General features: G+C 42.1%; 3 protein-coding genes across 6 annotated transcripts; 1 reads left to right on the forward strand and 2 right to left on the reverse strand.

Annotated features, from left to right (window-relative positions):
- Positions 1-236: 236 nt before the first annotated feature.
- Positions 237-7055, reverse strand: ubtd1a (ubiquitin domain containing 1a). 2 transcript variants are annotated; one of them, XM_035606322.2, is made up of 5 exons: positions 6736-7055; positions 6237-6323; positions 2404-2631; positions 1393-1578; positions 237-1208 (listed from the first exon to the last, which is right to left on the reverse strand). In XM_035606322.2, the coding sequence occupies exons 1-5, from the start codon at positions 6785-6787 to the stop codon at positions 994-996; spliced, it is 768 nt and encodes a 255-aa protein (XP_035462215.1). In that variant the 5' UTR covers positions 6788-7055; the 3' UTR covers positions 237-993. The 2 variants fall into 2 exon arrangements, with proteins under 2 accessions (XP_035462215.1, XP_035462216.1); XM_035606323.2 differs by lacking the exons at positions 6237-6323; positions 6736-7055 and adding an exon at positions 4227-4546.
- A 1519-nt stretch (positions 7056-8574) lies between these two features.
- zdhhc16a (zinc finger DHHC-type palmitoyltransferase 16a) lies at positions 8575-13274 on the reverse strand. 3 transcript variants are annotated; one of them, XM_035606319.2, is made up of 11 exons: positions 13133-13274; positions 11833-12090; positions 11533-11727; positions 11341-11429; positions 10961-10989; positions 10730-10863; positions 10448-10531; positions 10265-10350; positions 9514-9637; positions 9302-9372; positions 8575-9191 (listed from the first exon to the last, which is right to left on the reverse strand). In XM_035606319.2, exons 2-11 carry the CDS (start codon positions 12064-12066, stop codon positions 9089-9091), a joined length of 1149 nt encoding a protein of 382 aa, XP_035462212.1. In that variant the 5' UTR covers positions 12067-12090; positions 13133-13274; the 3' UTR covers positions 8575-9088. The 3 variants fall into 3 exon arrangements, with proteins under 3 accessions (XP_035462212.1, XP_035462211.1, XP_035462213.1); XM_035606318.2 differs by lacking the exon at positions 13133-13274 and adding an exon at positions 12624-12803; XM_035606320.2 differs by lacking the exons at positions 10448-10531; positions 13133-13274 and adding an exon at positions 12624-12820.
- A 220-nt stretch (positions 13275-13494) lies between these two features.
- Positions 13495-16470, forward strand: mettl18 (methyltransferase like 18). Its single transcript, XM_035606321.2, has 2 exons — positions 13495-13750; positions 15364-16470. The coding sequence occupies exons 1-2, from the start codon at positions 13646-13648 to the stop codon at positions 16354-16356; spliced, it is 1098 nt and encodes a 365-aa protein (XP_035462214.1). The 5' UTR covers positions 13495-13645; the 3' UTR covers positions 16357-16470.
- The last annotated feature ends 4435 nt before the right edge of the window (positions 16471-20905 follow it).

Below are 20905 nucleotides of genomic sequence, written 5' to 3' on the forward strand. Positions count from 1 at the left end.
ATGATCATGATCTGTGAGCAGTCTGTAGAGACGTTATTGTCAGAGATGTCAGTATTTCCATACACTATTTCCATACACAATTCCTCAGAAAAAAAGGGGAAAACAAAGACATTTTAGAAAAACACAACTTTGTGTAATAGAAATATATACCATACAAACTGTACCAATATTGCTTTAGGATAATAGGCTCCAAGTTTAAAACATTTGTATAGGGAATCAGAAAAGCGTACAATGACTTACACTTTGTAATATTTATTGATAAGTTATTGAAGTACAGTGGAGCATCATGTTGTACACAAAACTACAGTATCTTGTTTGGAGTGGAGAAATGAAAAACAAAAACTGATTACCTTTCAAAAAGGTTCCTTCATTACATTCTATGACTTCATTATCAATAAACAATTGTGAATGGAAACTGTAGTGTGCATATAGTCGCATGAACAAACAGCAACATGTGGAAACCGATATTTACATTTTCCTTTTTTCTCAAGAGTTTTCTGCCATCCTTAGCCTACCTCTCAAATCGCATGACAGAAATCTTAAAAACAAAAAAAACAAATGGGACAATGGATTTTCCTTATTTGAATCCCCAAGGTGAACCATATTTAGTTTATAAATAAACACAAGTACAAACACACACGTGACAAAGAGGGGAGTCAATGTAAACAACAAAGCTGTGAGTTGATGTCCACACAAACACACAGACACACAGACAGACAGACACACAGACAGACACACAGAAATTTGGATGTGCATCTTAGGACTCTACTTTTAATCTAAAGTGTTTCAGTGCTTTTCAATATTCTTACTTCATTTGGAAAATAAGGAAAATACAAAAAGGAGCAATATAAAAAGCAATAATTTCTTATATAAAAATGTACACAAAATTCCACTGTGGCACCAACTGGAAGGTGATTCCAAGCCCTACTCCTATATCCCTGCAGCCTTCTGTCCTTTAACCTGTCGTCACTTCACAGGCCTCCGTCTCACTCCTCAGTTAGATATGACTGAGGGGTTCACATTCACAATCACTTGGACGACAAAGTCCCTCTGGATCTTGGCATCTTGCAGTCGAGTCTTGTCCGTCAGGAGCTTCCCAGAAAAGAACCACCTCTGGCGGTTCATGACAATTTCTTCCTGCTCCTCTAACTGTTTCTTCAGCTCAGCGATGGAGTCCGCCATGCTGGCTGTCAGACGCACGTCCTTTCCTGAGAAAAGTCAAAAATGGAGTTGTGAGACACTGGAAGGCTATAAATTATAAATCAGTCTCCAGCTTGTATGAGACAAGATGTGATATTACATATGCGTGAGGAGAACTGCACAACATGTAGTTCTTTATATTTTAAATGTCATTTTATACATATGTTATAGATTATGTTTTTTTTTCCTTACCTGTTGACAATCGCACCCGCAGCTGAAACTCTTGTCTGCATGGAGGGGGTTGAGCTTGCTTTTGTGTAGATTCAGAGACTTTGCTCTCGCTGCAGGTTTCAGAGATGAGGTTGACCGGCGGGGTTAAAGTGTACGCTGGGAGCTGGTAGCGGTTTCCCAGTTCGTCATAACTCTCTGTCAGAGAGCCTGCGGAGGGACAAATGATCTACATCAGCAAAACTAGATTCCAAAAGGGCCTTTTTGTCAGAAACAGCAACCAACATTCAACCCGAACCCATAAACCCTTTCTCTACTCCGGACCCATTGTCTTTAAACCAGGGGAAGTGTGAGGCCATAACATTTAGATTACATTTACATGAACACTTCAGCGACCGTCTCCTTCACCCTAAGAGTGTAAACGAGCGATATCGCAGGTCCTTCCTTCTTGCTGCTGTTAGACTGTACAACCAGCACTGCTCTCAGTAGAACACACACACACACACACACACACACACTTATTTGAGTGCATACCTATTGCTTTTTAAAATGTCTTCCTATATTCTTCTATCCACTTTGCTGCTGTAATGTCCAAATTTCCCCATTGTGGACAAATAAAGGCATATATTATCTTATCTTATCTTAACAACACCAGTGTCTTAGAGCTAGTAAAATGGTTGAGATTGAAAACACTCCAGTGTGAGACTAGATAAATGTGCATGAACAGCGTTGTTTCCTACGAACTCTGTCACGTCTTTTTGTGCACCAGTCTGTTCACCGTGATCACGCAGCACTGCGACTATTATGTAACTTCTCCAGCGGTAATCTCTGAACAACTGATGCATGGGATTGTGCAACAGTGTCCTTTTGACATTTTGAGAATTATTACAGTGAATTATGCATTTGCGCAGGAAGTTCCAGGACATTTACAGCTTCCAATTGATTGCTGGATGAAGCACACATATCTTTCTCTGATAGGGGGCGTGTGTGTTTGTGTGTGTGTATGTGTGTGTGTGCCTGTGGCTGCTTTCATACCATGTGGCAGAGTAATGCAGGCTCCATCCACTATGGCCTGTGCTAGCTCCAGGTCATTGCATTCGGCAGCCAGGGCTGCTGCTCTGAGTGCGTCCCAGATCTCTTTCCGTCCGTCAAAGGCCGGAGCCGTATCCCAGAACTCATCCCTCTTACTCCTCAGCTGGCCCTCCGTCATAGGGTATTCACTCTTCCATTTTGGACGCTCCTTCTTCAGGGGCTCGTTACGTCCTTGGAAAAAAAGAAAAGAAAGAGAAAAAAGAAAAAAAAGGAGGCAGAGTTCAATCTGATCTAAAGGTTGACCTAAGAATAAATCTAAAGACTGAAATCCAGTATAAATAGGTCAGTGTGTAGATGCATGATGGGTTGGCTCAGGCTTGTGACAACTCAACTTTGACTCTGACATGCGTGAAGGTCATTTCATTCTAAAAGACAAACTGAGTACTTCCATACACCTGCAGTAGGTGTTTCCATGCTGACGTGTACAGTATATCCACTGTGCCAACATACCGAGAGAGACAATGTGATGCACAGAGGAAGGAAAATCAAAGTGATTATTTATAGTGCTGCGGATTACTGCAGTGGCTAGTAACACAAAACATGTGCACTGACATGCACACACGCGCACACACACAGCAGTGGATTATAGGCAGTAATCAGGTTCCACATAACAGGATTTATCTGCCCCTATCCCATAAGGCATTGGTTGAGATGAGCACCCTGTTGGCCAATGAAAGGCAGCAAAAACACACACACGAAAGTCGAGCACAGCAAGCGAACAAAATTACAAACACATATGCACGTCACTTCGATTATCACGTCATCGCATTTTCAAATCGCAGCACTTCTACAAACATTAGCTTTGCTGCTGTCAAACACTTTATGTACCTGTCCGATGCAAAATGCAATACAACAACATGAACATGCGTCATTCTAATCACACAATGCTTTACAGATTTACATGATTTTCTTTACCAGATGCAGCCGACCACATATGGTTAAATGTGACACGATGCACTTTAGTAGTGAAGCAATGTTTTGGGATTTATGGCTCATTTGATAAATTTATCAAATGAGCCATAAGTAGAACATAGCAGAAGTCTGGATACAGTAACTGCAATAAAATGCATATCCTTTTTATCCATTATAATGCTAATGGAGAGTCTAATCATTCTATATCGCTTTTCACAGGCCATGTCCACTGTTATTACTGTGGACGTGCAGCTGCAAAGTTGCACACGAGAGCATTTACATGTGGTACTGCTGTGTCAATGAAAGTCTTGTTTTTGTTATTTTGGGGCTGTTATTATTCCTGTGCCACTTCTATATGATATTTCAACAGCTACCGGATAGTAGTTGTTTTTATAGTTCAGTGTTCTGCACTCACTGCCAAAATACAAAACCCCTGAAATATTAACATTAGTAATCGATCTATCTATTAAGTATCAGCTTTGCAACTGTAAAATTTTAAACCAATTTATAATCCGTCAACTTGCCATTCTCCATTAAAGGTGTATATCTTTCAGTAAGAGGCAGCACTGTGGAAGTGCATCACTTGTTATTAAGCAAACCTTTCCTCCTTGTTGCATCAATTACTTTGTTATTGTATTTAATGTAAAGCTATTAATAAACTGACGTGGAGATGTACGGGAAACCTACCAACCCTAGTACAACCACAACCACAACAACAACAAAAAAGAGGATGTTGAACTCTACACAAAACCCTCTGAGACAAGTTATGGCACAACAAAGTGAGCTGCACTAACATGAAAACAGAAAACATGAAAGTATTCCTTTCACCCCCAGACCAAAAAATCTGTACTTACTTTTCAGCAAAATCCTAAAGGGCGTATTTGAACCGTGATGGTAGTTGTATTCTCTGGAGTTTGGTACTCCCATAGCTGTTCTCTCTCTCTCTGAGGTTTGAGCCTGAGTCGAACTACTGTACATCAAAAGTCCGCAACAATGAGCTCCAAAGACCGACCCCCGGGAAGAGCACAACACCAGCTGTGTCCAACCAGCTTGCTGCAACGCAACATCTGACGAGACAACCACCTGATGTGGTTTGCCGCGATGCGCAGATTTAAAGCTCAGTTAGCGGGCGTGACACTTCTCCAGTTACTTAGAAATGAACACACTCCCTTCACGTATGTCCATTCTATTTAAACAACCCACCCCCCACCCCCAAAAAAACAAAACAAAACACCACGCGATCAGTTCATGAAAAGGGGTGCGATATATAGGGAGAGTGTCCCGGCCCGAAGACAGTGTCTATGCACAGGAGGCCTAATCCTATCAGCTCTATTTAGGGACAGGATAGAAATACCCAAAGGCAACATGCTAAACCTATTAACAGACAATAAACCCTTGTCGGACAGTTATGGTATGTTTGAAGGAGAAGCTACTGTGACCTGCCCCCAACAGGTGATTTTTTTTTTCTCTCCGCTGTTTAATACATGTAAACGTTTCGCTTATTAAAGAGGTCTTGAGTGTTTGCATCTCCCAAAAGTACAGCATCTGGGATAGGGATGCACCGATACCTGTACCAGTATCGGGTATCGAGTCCGATACTGTGTCCATGTACTCATACTTGTACTCATAAAACTACTCCGACACTACAGCACCAGATACCTTGACAGTAACATAGCGTCCCCTAGACAGTTGAGCAGGTTGGAGAGCGTTAAGGGGAAGAGGAGCAATGTCAGCAATTTGTAACAAAAACACGCACACTACAAAAAACAAAAAAGCTGGCACTGATGATCCTAATATTTCATGTTATCAGCACAAGCTATACAGCACATTAAAGGCCATGACTCCACAAATTCCAAAGGTATATTTCTTCTTTTCAGGCAGGGGCAAGTACTCGTATTGGTACCCGGTATCAGCAAGTTAAATGTTACTTGTCTTGTACTTGTACTTGGTCTGAAAAAAAAGGGGTTTCGGTGCATCTCTAATCTGGGACAACAAACAGGATCTGAGACGTGACGTCTGCCAAGTGCATTTAACTCTTTCCGCATGTCAACATATTTTGCAGCAGGTCGACACGAGGTACATCGTGCACCACCAAGTAGGTCAAACTCTATTATGAAATCTCCCTGTGCAGGCCCTTGCTCCTGCTCCTGCTCCTGCTCCTGCTCCTGCTGCTCCATTCATAATGCATGACAATCGAGCAGAGCCCACGGCCGATCTTTCACAAGGAGTAACTGAACAGAGTTAATACAAAACACTGTTCTCATCAGTGCAGGGTCTCAGCCCAGATTAGACACATGACTAAGCCATGGCTGCCGGGAACATTTTAACACCTGAGACAATAAGCTGAGGGAGAAGACACCCATGCGGCTGGCATGTAGCAAGGAATCCCTCTGCATTTTATCAAGAATAGAAATTCTGAGGCTGCATCTTAGAGCATATCTGGCTGGTGCTATAAGTGGGCTACTCTATGCGCAGTTTGCACTCTGCTGTAAAAGGCGGAACATTGTGTGAGTGGCTGTTTTCTATCGGTTCTGACTGGATATAAATATTTTCCGTCCGACGTGTCACAGGATGTGTGCTGTGCTATTGCACTTTCAACTCAGAAGCGTTTTTTCACATTGCGATGAAAGAACAATGTTTTAATGTAACAGTGGGAGGCCTGTGTTGAAGGCTCTCTCAGGCTCAGCCCCCATACTGTCACCACCTTTCATCTGAATTCTAACAGCACTCTCTGTTAAAAAAAAAAAAAAATGAACAGAACCTGCCTCATTCCCACTGTCTGGTTGAAGGACATCATCGCTTGATCTCAAAAGCTGTTCTCTTGTGCATTCACTGATATGTGCTCATCAGTCCACGATGCTCACCTCCACGTTTCTTGCTCCTGGTCGAGCTCCGGGCACTCCCTTGTCCATCCGTCCTGCTCCTCCCCACACAGCCTCCCATCACTGCCCCTACATGCCACACCAAGGAGAAAAAGGCATCAGTCCGTCTGCATCACAGTCGAAAACAGACGATTTAAAAATGCACATGTGATCACGCAGTCGACGATGATGTCAAAATTAAGAGGCTCGTGTGAGAAAAGCCTCATCGGGGAACGATGACAGCTCAGCACTCGTCGCTCATGTGAGGTCAGACAAGCTGCGATGTTTACGTCACGTGTACCGCCAGCTGACGGGGACACGCGCCTGAGCCTCTCTGCCACACTGATGCTCTGATTTTGCAATGACAACATATCAATTGGGTTTGTGCAATATCACAATTTAGCTTACGTATAATTTAAGAGACGTATTTCCAGTAGGATTTGATTGATTTTATTCTTATATTTTTTCCTTTTTTTAAAAAAAGAAATGTAATTTTGCCTACCAGAAATCCACTCTGCAAAATTATGCATCCGTCTGCAGTTTGCCTGCCACATCCGAACTCGCTTCCAAGTGAAGGTGTCACTGGACCCTGGCGCGACGAGTCAGCAGGTTGACAGGCAAACTGGGACCAGTGAGTCGGTTGCTGGAGACCAGTCTGACCCAGCACAGCCTCCGGGAAAATATCAACAGCTTTAAAAATATATATACATATTTATATATACTGCAATCAATATCCCGATTCTCCCCGACCCATGATGAATGGACCTCGCACGCACAACCTCGCCGGTTTGCGCTGGGCTAGAATTAAATCCTTTTTTAGTCTGCACGCATGCGCAGTTCAGACAAGGCGCTCTAGCCTTCGTCGTCGCTCACCAGAATAAGGGCAGCAACTGACAAATGACTCCTTCACAATAATAATAATAATAATGCTGATTGTAAATAATTAACCAGTTTGTAGAGAGGGAAATTCATGAAAAACCAACAGTGAATGTATTGCAAGGGGGTATTGTGCAATATTTTTGTATTTCTTAACAAGCGTTTTAGTTTAAATGATATCTATCATTTGCAATAAAAACACACAGCTGGAGTTTTATTTATAAGACATAGAAATTAAGACACCAGTTATTGTTTCTGTCGTTTCTTGTTAAGAATCCAAATTCTGAGCAAAAAGTTCGCCTTCTATAAGGTCAGTACTGACATGGACATATTTGCACCTTATGGCCCTTATAAATCTGTGCCAAGCATTTACCACAGCATTCCACCCAACCTTTAGGAGTTCTGGGCTATTTTGTCCGGTTCTGAAATGCTTTTGGTTTTGTTTTTATATACCACATAAAAAAAGTTTACCTTGCCAATGTTTGATAGCCTTTTCAGCACATTGCCTATAAGACCAGCCAATTACATTTTAACTTTCACATTGTATATGTTAACAGATTAGAGCCAATCACATCATAAGATTTCATTATGCTGGCGTGGTCGTAGACTCCAGCATGGAGTTTTATCACTATTGAAATGCAGTTGTTCCCTCATTAAATTCTTTTAAAAACTGCAGGATTCTTTCCCTTTTTAGGACACATTGACATGCCAACTCGACAGTTTGGACACTGACATCTGCTGGAAGATGAAATATCGACATGTGAAGTGTGTTTCAGACAGAGTGGGTGGGTGTGACGAGATGAGCAGTGGAAGGGCAAGAGGGCTGGAATCAGGCTGAAATCTGTTTTCATCCCTTAATCTCTTCTCTGTACCTCACAACCTCTTTTCTTTTACATCCCCCGCTTTAACCGACGACACTGGCACCCATTCTCCCTCTTTCATATCTTGCTTTCATTTTAGTGCATTTCCACTTCTGTCATCTTATTTGTGTTATAATACATGCATATGTATCTGCAGATGAAATCTGGCATTCATCTAAACAAATCCACACCTACCAGCTGCATGTCGCTGGGTCTGTCAGTGTTAACAGCACTGTGACATAACAGTAAAGCTGGAGTTTGACTGCACAGAATATTATGAAATGCTCCTGGAGAAAAAAAAACTAATACAAATATGTAGGCATAGATGCCTACCCCAGAATCTCCAGAGCCCATGCATCAACATTTCCTGTTCACACTGCACTGTTTGCACAATCACATGTTGCGCATGTTGCTGTATATATATCTTTCAAAATTCTCTTAGATTTTGTTTATATTCTTAATTTTTCCTTATTGTTTTTTATATTGCTGCTGGTGTCTCTAAGAGCTACCAAACACAACTTATTTGTCCAACTACAATGACAATAAAGCCTCTCATGTCTTGTGTCTCTTGAGTATTAGGTAAATACTGACAGCATCATCATATCTAAATAAAGCAAATTAATAAGATTTATTAATTTAACAGGTACAAAATACAGATAAATAACTCATTAACTAACTACAGTTAAAGTCAAATGATAACTTTGGACTGTGGCAGTGTAAATGACATTGGGAGGTGGAGGTACTGAGTCAAATGATTTTTTTTTCTCAAACAGAGATAGTCTGTTTCAAAAAAATATATGTTATTTTACAGGTACTTCAGTCCATTGATATGTCGTTCAGTACGTGTCTTTGAAACACATCACACCCATCATAGTCAAGTAATACCAGTTTGTGAGTAAAACCCGGAGAGAACCAAGTATTCATGACACATTGCCTTCTCACTGAAAAATGCAGACTGTCGTACCACGAGCAATGCCACAGCAAGTCTTTGAGGTATTGGAGGTCGACACGACCCCATTTCTCCAGTTGCATCAAGACACCAGTGCACGAGTCCTTCGAGTCAACCAGATCGAATGACCAGAGGGGGTTGGTCACAGAAGGGTAAGGGGGTAGGGTCTGTCATACAGGTGTCAAGTCCTTTCTAGCTGGGAAGGCGTCCCACGTCAACCCATTACCATGCGGGGCATGTCCAGAGGGAAGGAGGACGCGTGTCACCCAGTGACTATAGAGACAAAAGACAAAGCAAAACAGAGTTGACGACAACGACGACATTGGTCACGTGATGTCAGGCAGGCTTAACACTACACCTCTACGCTAAGAGAAAAAACACACCTTGTCCTCTCCACACCGAGGAAGATTTTCCAGTTATTCAGCCTGCCATAGTTGAACGGGCTTCTGTATACCTGAAAGAGCAGTTGAGGAAAAGAATGAGTAACTGAAAACCCATTATATTTTACACTCGATGACAGTAAATTAACACATTTCTTTTAATTGATGGTTTGAGGCTTATCATAAAAATAATGCAATGCTCTTGTCATGCTTACCCTTCCCTGTTTCATCATTCGCTTCATTTCTTTGCTGTTCGTGTGTCTTTCTATGCTAGTCTCCCCTCTGGATATGAGAACTGCATGCCAGAACGTCAGAGCTCCCAGGGCCACTCCCGCTGTGCTGAGAGAACAGGAGACACTTCGTTTGATCCGCTGCCACGGTCATAGAAGTCAACAACCCAGTCCCAGTTCTACGCTACGGCACTGACAGTTAACGACGTGATTCATGCCGCACGGTGTTTGCAGTTCACATAAAAGAGGCACCTCACTGTTTTGCATTCACAGGAGGCGATAAGTCCTATCAAACAAATTGCTAACTTAAAATGATTCCACCCATTAAACTTGACAAAGGGGAGGACAAACATTTTTGTTTTTTTAAAGGCTTGCTAATTACACTGCGCACTGGCATAACTGGAAGCAACAGAGACAGCGTAAAGCTGATATAGATATGTAATTTTTGATCACATGACGTCACAATAAAGTCAGAAAATGACATCAAATAGTGTATGCCTTAACTCTGCCACCAATAAAAATAGAGAAACAACTACAGCTTATTTAGATTAAACAATCATTTGTCATCATATATTATTACTATACAAAAAGTATCAAACACAAAAGTATCCATCCACAGCATGCTGAAAAATGAAGCAGATTGAGCATACGCACAAAAGTTTGCAGTATGGACTGGGTAACAAGAGGTAGCATTGACTGATGTACTGGATGTAGAAACATAAAATGTATATTTTACCTGGTTAGCACCCACATGTAGATGATGCTCTTATAAATCATCTTATCCTTCAAGGTGTAAGGGGTTGCTGGTGTCTGAAAGTTGGTCTTTACAAAAAGAAAAAGAGCATATATTACAAAACTCACAGATAATAAACAACGATAAGATTAATGACGCTATTCAGTGAGTATTTTGAGACTGTACCTGGCCAGGGGGGAGAAGCCCTATAAGAAGTCCCATCCCTGTTACTGGTATCCCCGGTTTTTCCATATCCAAATGTTTAATGTGCTAATGGAAAAGCCCACATACACAAACCCCAGAGTTAAAGACAGAAACATGAGGCGTCAGTAAAGAAACAGTGAAGCCCCGCAGAGCAAAAGACACCAGACATGGAGACATAACCTGACAAACCCCAGGAACAAAATGAAAAGCAGAACCTGCAGGCAACTTCTGTCCAACAGGGTGGTGTGAGTCTGAGCAGCTCACCTCCAGTGCGTTGTATGCTTCAAGGAACAAGTTCCTGCCACTGATGCTACAGTAAATACAGCCCAAGGTCATGGAGAGGCAGAAGGAGAAGAAGTAACGGTGGTTAAAATGGCCCACACAGTTATTCAGCCACGCTGAGGTGCGGACGTTAAGGCGAACCACCAATCTCTTCAACATCATCGCATCATGTGATTTCTGATACTACAAAAGTAATGTCGGCACAAAGGATACGACAATGATGGTCCATTTTCAGAATGCACCTGCAAATGAAAAAGAGAATTATCTGTTTTAATATTTATAATGTATAGACAATTATGCAGGTTTTTCCTCTCTTAACGTTAAGGTTATGGTTCCCCTAAAATCTTGTGGGGCCTGCCACCAGAAGGCTTTTGCTAAGTCCATTATTCCACTAAGTGGACAAGAGGATCTCCCCCCCCCCACAACTTAGCTTCGATGGTTAAAAAAAAAGAAAGGTAGATCGTACAAATTTGACAGAAACACAGACAGAAAACACTTGATTGCATCACATTACGTTCATTTAGCTGACACTTTTGTCCAATGACAACCCACAGCCAATAAAGGAATAACAGAACAGAAAAAAAACGACTCACCTGTTACAGATACCACAGTGGTGCGTTCTTGCTGGTTTAGGAATGATGCATTTTTTGCAGACTGACACAAATGGAGTGTCATTCTTCTCCTGATTGAAAGAAGACATGTTTGTTGCCAAAAGGGTAAATGTAAGTTTAATTCAAGCCCAGATTAGAAAATTAGTTTGTATCTCTGCAGAGTTGACAACTTACCGTTGGGGGATACCCGGGAGGGGTAGTGATGGCTTTATAGTAATGGAAAGAAATCATGACGATGATCCAATTTCCATAACAAAGGTGCCAAGCGATCCACAGAGGGGAGTACTTGTAGAGGACCAGAGGCAGCAGGACCACGTAGGAAATCACCATGATGGAGCCCGTCAGTATCACCACCAGACAAACAAACACCTTCCACACAGAGACAGTGGATAGCCACGTAGGACTTTCGTCAGACAAAAAAAAACTTGACAACTTCCAAATTAAATGAGCACAGAGACAAAAACACAGACTCACCGTGCCAAACCAGCGGGTGACATAATCCACGGTCCAAAACACAGGTTCAAAGACCGAGTCGAACACCACGTCCGAGTCGGTGAGGGAGCTGAAGCAGAGTGAGTGCACAAGCAGTCGGATGTAAGCCCAGATCTCCCTGATCCACAGAGGCAGCCTACTCCTTCCTCGCCTGGCACTGGACCGTAACCTCACACAGCGCAGCAGGTGGAGCACGGAGCTGGGACAGCACCGCATCCTGCATCTGTAATATACACGTACCTGCAATCAAAAAAAGAAAGAAAGAAAGAAAGAATAAACAGAAGCCTCTCACAGCCTCGTGCCAGGTTGAAACGCTCATAATTGATAAACTGTTAAATTAATTGCCTAAACAGCCATCTACAACAAAAGGGACATTTCCACTGACAATGCAGAGTAGGTCTGCAGTAACCAATTAATAATAAATACATTGTATTTATGCAGCGCTTTACATGATACTCAAAGACACTTTACATATAGAAATATAAAACAACATACTAGAAATAAAAATCACTTTAAAAAGCAGTTTTGAAGAGGTGAGTGTCACACTATCTGCTTAACATTTTCTTAATTCATCGATTGTTTGGTCATAAAATACATTACCTTTTTACCTTTTTTTCAAAATTGTTTTTTGTTGTTTGTTGTTCTTGTTTTTATAACCAAAAATCCCAAACCCAAAGATATTCAATTCAACTCTCAACCCAGGGACACAAAGGCAGAAGATGACAAATGAGTGTTGATCAACGAATCCTCTCAACTCAATCAATCAAACTTACCATATTATGTTTAAGAGCCAGTGAAGTTGTTATAAAGTCCCCATGATCGGTCTGTGCCAGCTGGCACCTAAACCTCTCGAGGTGCCTTTAGTTTAAAAAGACATAAGACGAGGAAGCCAGGGCCTTCAACAGAAATACAGAGGTGTGTAGTGTAGGAAGACAAAAAGGTCCTGACCGGCTGCATTCCAGACAGGACGGTCACGTCAGGGTGGAGTCTGTCAGTTAGCAGCCACCTGCGGTCGGAGGAGGGGGACGGTGCTCTGGAGGGAAGCTGACTAGATTCTGCTCCACTCCATCCGCCAGGTGCATTCACACACTCGCAGGACGACAGATAGCGATCGCTCGTGTCGGCCCACGAACACCTGAACATTTCGTTCAGACGCGAGCCACGATGCCGTGCACAGTCTGACGAAACCCCGACGCTCCCGAATCCCTTTTCTGTCAGACACATCTCCGACGCTCATATTCTGATATTTGATAGAATTGCATGTGTTCGAGGGAATACTTACTATTCTACAAAGCCGAGGGACCCGCCGACACTGGCTCTCCCGCTGGCATTTTCAAGAAACGAAGGCAAACACGGGGATAATTGTCACACATTAGCGACGAAGAGCAGGAGCTGGGATCTTCTATGTGACAGTAAAAAAAACAAAAACAAATCCCGATCCGCAGTTGATGCGCATGCGCCGTTCGAGTGGCGAAAGGCATCATGGTATTCAGAGTCAGGAAGTTAAAAACACCATCTCCGACGTCTTAATTTTTTCAGTGTTTGGAGTAACTTAAATAAATGTTACGTTCACGAACCTCTGCCATTTACTCTAGTGATTATTTTAAAAGTTCAACAACCTGGGGTCAGAGAGTCTGGCGCCAGGAATTGTGGGACTTGTAGTTCTTACCACCACGCAGCGGCTCTGCTAATATCAACTGGCACGCTCTCACGCCAGTGATCCTGCCATGCGGGACCTCCTGTAAACGGGAGGTTAGTAACGTTGCCCAACCTCAAGCTACTTTGAGCGGTCGTCATGTCATTTTGTTTCAACTTCGACGTGCCAGCGTCATCTGTAAAGTCGGACGGCGTGCACGGGCACGGACTGCAAGACGAAAAGAAAGACAAGGCTGCTGCATCTGTAAGTAACGTTAGTTCAATCGTTATAATGTGTCTGACGTTAAGGTACGCAAAGTACTCGAAACTGTCAGGCAGTGATGTCAGATTGTAGCGACCTCTGCTCTCTTGTATATTTCATTAGAAGATCGTGCCCAGACAGTGCCGTGTTGAACTGTATGAGGTCTGGGGGTCTGCGAGGGGAGGAACCCGGGGCCCCTGGCACTTCTGCAGAGGCTTAGACCCGCCTCCAATTTCAGTAACAGCTTCGTTATTGTAGCAACAACAACACTGCATTCCTCCTAACTTTTACAATGCGAAAGATCCCATGTGAGATGAGGATAGCGTAAAAAAAAAAACATAGAAACAACACATACATATTTTCATAGGAAAGTTATTAACCTTGGTAGACAAAAGAAATTAAAATGCTGGTGGAACATGAGAGGCATACCACTAGGGGTGGCATGTGCCGCTGAACCACTAGTGGCCGACCATTTGCCACTTTTTCGATCTCTGCGTCTCCCCTTTAATTATACATTAATGAGTGGTTTTGACCAAGGTCATGATCAAGATCAACAAGAGTTAATAAGTACTTTATTCTTTATCCAACTATCAAGATTGACCTGCCGTCTGTTTCACTAGACTGCCACCTGAATGGAGCACAAAGGAAAACCACACACACACACACACACGTCATACATGGAGATCATTTAATGAATTTCCACTGTGTGAGTAATACCATCACTGTTAATCAACAATGAAAACTCTTCTCCTCGTGCAAACACTAGAGCACGTGGGTGCACGGAGTCTCTTTGCCCATGAGCCTCGATACCACAGAGCAGTGACATGTCAGCAAGGTGGAAAGCGTAATGGGTATGAGTTGTTATTGTCATGTCTGACCGCAACGTTCAGAAGCATGTGACAAACCTGTGATGTACCTTTGCTGTTGTGGTCTGGTCGTTGTGACTACATGAACAGTTTGACCAGTCCACACATTATATTTGCAGTGTTTCATCCACTCATTGCATTGTATGACTATTGTAGAGGTATCGGGGAATTAAGTAACTAATGAGTACATATAGACTCAAAATGGATGAGGTAGATTGTCTACAGAAACACTTATCAATACAGCAAAGCATCATTCACTTCATCTGCAGATGTCTCAAAAGTACAGTTTGAACCCTTTAAATCATTTTCAATGTGGTAATCAAAGCCTACAAAAAGTTGTTTCAACATCACCACTACTCATATTGTTCATTAAGAATCAAAAGTAAGTTAAGTACATTAGTTACAAAAGCTGTTTTTTTAACTGTTAGCTTCAATATTTATTTAATAATTGTTTTGATAAAACATGAACAGTGTTTATTTTGCTTCCTACAAAAACGCTTGCAGCACACAGCGCTGCCTACTTATGGCATCCAATCCTGATGATGACGCAACCATGAAGATTAGAATCTAAAAAAATTTATGTTCTTAGTTTGTACACTGTCTACACAGTGAATTACTGATTTGTATCTTTACTGTAAAATGTTCTCCCTCTTTTCACAGTCATTCATTCACATGAGACTTGTACGGACATGAGACACGAGGGGAAAAAACATTGTTCCCTAACCATGTATACCGGTTTGTATTTTTCAGCCGCAGGACAATACTGAACCAGCAGAGCCAGCAAAGGAGGCCAAAGAGCACCTTTTACCATCTGACCCACAGTTCCTCCTTGCGGATGCTGTGTCTGAAACGGTTACCATCGGAACCCTTCCTCCTCTCCACTTCCTCAACGAGACCGTTTTCGAGAAGACAGCCCCGGAAAGAGAGGACGATGAGAGAATTCTCTCTCGCACTGCGGAGCAGAGGTCTGATCTCATCCCGGGCGTGTATGAGGGGGGGCTGAAGGTGTGGGAGTGCACTTACGACCTTCTGGAGATCATTGAGAAAGACGGCGAGACCTTTGGGGGGAAGGCAGTTTTAGATTTGGGCTGTGGTGCGGGGCTGTTGGGGATACTGGCTCTGAAGAGAGGAGCCAGGCACATCCACTTTCAAGATTACAACAGCACAGTTATTGAACAGCTCACAGTGCCAACTGTTTTACTAAACTGCCAAGAGGATGATGACATAGAGAGTGAAGATGACACAGAAGGGAGGGGCAAGGGAAAAGCACAAGAGAAAGATGGTTGTGAAAAAACATTGAAAGAGAAGCAAGGGGTAAAAGATGGCAGCCCACCTCCGAAGAAAATTGCCTTAGGCCAATCCCAGCATCTATCTAAGTGTCGTTTTTTCTCCGGTGACTGGAGCACATTTCTTGATTTGATTCTGAAGACAGGCCCACAACCCAAATATGATATCATATTCACCTCAGAGACAATCTACAACACGGCTTACTACCCTGTCCTCCATGAGACCCTTCACAAACTGCTGGCCCCAGGCGGGCTCGTCTACCTCGCCACCAAATCCCACTACTTCGGTGTTGGTGGTGGACTGCATCTGTTTGAGAGCTTTGTGGAGCAGACGGGTACTTTCTCTGTGGATCACCTGTGGGATGGGGATGAAGGACTTCAGAGACATGTGGTAGTCCTACGTTTTAAAAAGCCAGAAGACACTGGAGTAGGGCCCATCAGAGACTCTTGTCAATAAAAGTGATCAGCATTTTTTTCCTGGCCCTCGACGTGATGCTTGTAAATTATATGTAACAGCAACATTGGCTGAACATGGAATAGCTGTAATAAAACAAAATGCTGTCTCATCTTGTATGTGCTCTTTGGTCACATACTTCTTTCACTTCCTATACAGCCAATTGAATACACTTTGTCTGCCAGTAACTGAAGTGCAGTTGAGAGGGGCTGTCGCAGGTCTTTTAGATGCATGGTGAGGAAAGAAAGGAAATGGGCTCAGTGACCTTTGCGAGTGATTTCCCCAGTGTTCAAACAGCAGCATGAAAGCCAGGCTTGTTTCTGAAGTCTGGCGCAAAATGTCAATTGCAACTTATCCCACCAGCCCAAGGATGTAGTTCGAAAGTGGATTCTAGAGTAACTGCTCATGAGTGGTGCGTCTCTGTAGCTTTTTATTTTTATTCCTCTAAATCATTTCTTCTTCTTTTTTTTAACTTCAGTTAAATTTAGAGCATAATCTCAAAAAGTCATGACACATTTTGAGTCTATGCATCCTGTAAATATACGCATCCAAATACTAGAATAATTTACTGTATGCTGTAATTCTCCCAACACTGGTGATTCATTGTATTATTCTAACGGGGTTTTTTTCTGAGGAAGTATGCACAAGTCTAGGCCAGTTACTCGCATGTTAGGTGACTAGGTAAAGAGAATGAGGAAATCAGAGGGTTTTTATGTGGTCACTGAACGGTTTCAGTTTGAACAGTTTGGATAAATGGCTTGTTTTAAAGCAGTGCATTTACCCCGCTCACCCAGTCCTGTCACGTCCGCCAGAGTGAACAAGATCAGTGTCACATCGCTGTCATGCTGGACTATGACCAGTGAGCAAATAAAGTTATTTTAGGAAGGCTGGGTTATTGATAAAACCCTCCTATCAGACCTCACCTGAATAATGACTCCAGCTACACAAATATTCTCATGAATCCATCTCAGCTTAAACGTGCCCATGACGCAAGCTGATTAATAATATTTAGCAAAGATGAAACTGTTTTGTAGGAAACATTGTCAACACCTCAAACATGACTCTCCATTTGAACACCCACGGTGTGGGGACAGAATTTCCAATTACAAGTTGTGTCAATAAACAGTATTGTCAAACACTGTATCACCGTCATGTTCATACAAAACACCTAATGCAGTTTCTGTTTGCATATGCCTGGCCGGCAAACTTCCAATGTGTCTGCTTCGTCATGGTCACATATCTCGACAGCTGCTCATGGCCTGTGGGGGAATTCCTGGTTCTTCGAGTAGACACAGCCTTTCCCCTGCTTACTTTATGGGAACAGGGGGCAGGGCCAGTCAGATGGTTTTCCTCAGAAACTATTATGTGTTGATTCACTGTGAGGGGGTGTGCTCTTCACTCCCACTGTTTCCTTCTTACTGGGAAGTGACACTCAGGCTTACCGTACAGAGGGAGTGTATGAAGAAAAAAAAACAGAGGAGGGAGGGAGACTGATGGGTGATGTGAAAGGTGGTGGTATTTAAGGTCCTTTGCTCTGAATGTCAGGCAGTATGCTGTGTCCTTCCCTGGGAGTTGGAGGATATGGGAGAGTGAGCAGAACACGCAGGTGAACCGGGGGCGGATGGCTCACTGTGTGTGTTCATTCAGCTTGGAAAGACTTGCTGCTGATTCAGCGCTAAAACATCTCAGATGGGACTGCTGAAGTGTGTTTAAAGCCTGACTCCACAGGAGCACAGCCCTGGGGAAGAAGACGAAGATGTAGAAGAAGATCTGTTACTGACACATCCGAGATGTGGAGCGAAAATCTTCATTGAATGACCAGGGTAGGTATATGGGTAGAAAACTGTTAAACTGGCCGAATCTTGCTGAGTAGGAAACATCTAAAATAGTTAGATAATCCTATACAAAACTACAAGCTACAAACTTCCAACATGTTTTAAGCTGTGAAATGTTTTGAAGGAGGACCAAATAGAGTTCTCACAAATACCAACTTCCACATCTTATGAGCGTTCAAATGCTGCCATCTATGTTAACCAGTCTGGTGTTCGTATGAGAACTGTTTGATTTAGCACTGGCTCCAAGACCAGGTTCATTTCCTCATGGGGGATTTCTTGTCTTGTAACAGTCTGTAGAACTGGTTATTTCCCAGTTCAACTGCCAGGAAAGATAAGAGTTTCCTGTACGTGTTCAGGTGTGGCCTTCCTCAGAAAGTTCATTGTACTGTATTGCAAGTATCCTAAAAGAATGTACTCTCAGACTGAGTAAACCACAGTGACTGAGATAACGTTGAGGAAATGTCTCACTGTGACTGTAAAAAAAAAATGAAGTCCAGCTCTTGAATGGGGAGGGCTTTTTGGATTAAAGTAGAGATCCTGTATATTCGTTATTGATGTTGGTTAATAACTTACTTTGGAGGGTTTGGAGATACTTTGACCAATTATATTTCTGTAATCACACTGTCCCAAAGTTCTTTTCCTGGGAGTGTACTGCTCTGAGTCATGCCATGCCTTGATCAGAGCACTATCACCATGATCTGATCCAAGTGCTTGCATCAGCCCAGTGGACAGATTTTCATTTCAGCAACTGTGGAGCATTTCCAGGAATACTTAGGTTGAGCTCCTCAGATGACCCTGAATCTCTCCATAGACTCTTCCTAACCACATAATTAGATCCATTCAATCTTTGGAGGTTTGTTTTTCCATGTTGGTTTTGTTTCACTTACAATAAATTGCCTCTCAATTGGTTGCCAATTTTGGAAAATTTATATTTTTTTGTGGAAGATCATCTTTAGTTGCCACAGTTTGGGCCTCCTGCTCAATCTTCTAATGAAAAAAGTAGGGCTGAAGTCATCTCATCTGCTGCTTCTCTTGAGAAATAGGGATGGTCACCTCAGTGTCCCGCTCAACATATTATACATCATATATGTTACACCACCTTTGTTTTTAATCTCCATATATTGTATATTGCTTTATCAGTTATAGATTGTTTAATTGTTTTGTTAATAAATAATCAACAACAAGTGTGTTTGTGTGTATATATATATATATATATATATATATATATATATATATATATATATGCGCAATGAAGTATTAGCTGCATCCAAAGAATAAGAGGCACCCGAGGACCGAGCTTTGATAAGTACTCTACTATGAGAACTGAATTCCATAGATGGAGGCATCTTCAGGTGTCATCTATGGACTCAGTTCTTTTGGTATGGTACTGGTTTGTCAGCATTACTACACAGCACGAGAGAGCTAAAATCGTGATCAAAAGAAAGCATACATTTATTACCACGCATTTCTTTTGTTTGTATTTTTGAGTGTATTGTGACTGCATCTACAAATGATGCATACAGAGTTAATTGGAAATCGCATATGATATTACTGTGGGTACACATTTCTAAATGACTGATCAGAATTTATCAAAGTTAATGTGTATCATGTTGTATGTTTTTAATAAAGTAAATCAAAGTGAATTACTTCCCTCTGTAATTTATTAACTCTCACATTTTGTTTCAAATATGACAACATTTAAATTATTGACTGCACAAGAAAAAAGTGTAAGGGCTACCATGCTACTGACTTAACCCACACATGTGGACCTGTTTTTTCCCCCCAGCTAGATTATCTATAAACAACATGGTGCGATTCGACAACCAACATCCTTCTCAATCACAAAATCAAGAGAAACTAACTAAATCCCAGCAACAGTTATTCACAACTTATTATAAGGACATTTACTGTAGTAGGGGATGACCTGGTCACTGTAATTGACCAGTGCTGTTTTAAAACAGTTCTGTTGAGGTACCTGTAGTGTCTCAAACTCATCTGTGCACTGTACACAGGACCCTTCTGACACCGTACTTTAGCTCCAACACTGGACTACACCCTTTCCAATCTCCCCCAAGACCGTTTGCCCTCAGTCCAAACCTCGTTCTGGGACTGCAGCCATAGTGATCCGGGTAGCAATGAAGCCACAGGGACTTAAAGATGCCGTGGTTACTGAATTTACACACACATCTATCACATATGTTGAACAGCAGCACAGGCGAAGGTCCATAGTGGTTGTATTCTTCACCGTCATGGTTGAATCTTACAGTTCTGGCCTCCAGATAATAAAATGTGTGGTGGTTGCATGGTAAAAAATAAATAAATGATGCCACTGCAAGCCCATTGCACTGTTGTAGAATGTATCACAGTAATATTTGTGAGAAATGCAAGGCATGAAGACATTCTGATGCCTGACATAATATATAATAACAACAACAATAATATAATGTTATAATAAGAACAAAATGAAAGGCAAATTCATATTGTCTTTGCCTTGCATGAAACCTGTAGACTTATAAAATAACTATGCTTCCATGTTGTTGCTCTACTTTTGCAATCAGTGTTATGAAAGAGCTGGCACTATCCTTATTCCCTCTTATCAGGGAAGAAATAGTAACAACACCCTGAAGATCCTCGCCTCAACATGTTGGGTTATCTCATGATAAGTGTCTGCTGATACCGATTTTGATCAGTCCGAAATAAATAGATTTAATTGAACA

Source organism: Scophthalmus maximus, chromosome 10 (assembly GCF_022379125.1).
Source record: "Scophthalmus maximus strain ysfricsl-2021 chromosome 10, ASM2237912v1, whole genome shotgun sequence".
Classification (NCBI taxonomy): Eukaryota; Metazoa; Chordata; class Actinopteri; order Pleuronectiformes; family Scophthalmidae; genus Scophthalmus; species Scophthalmus maximus.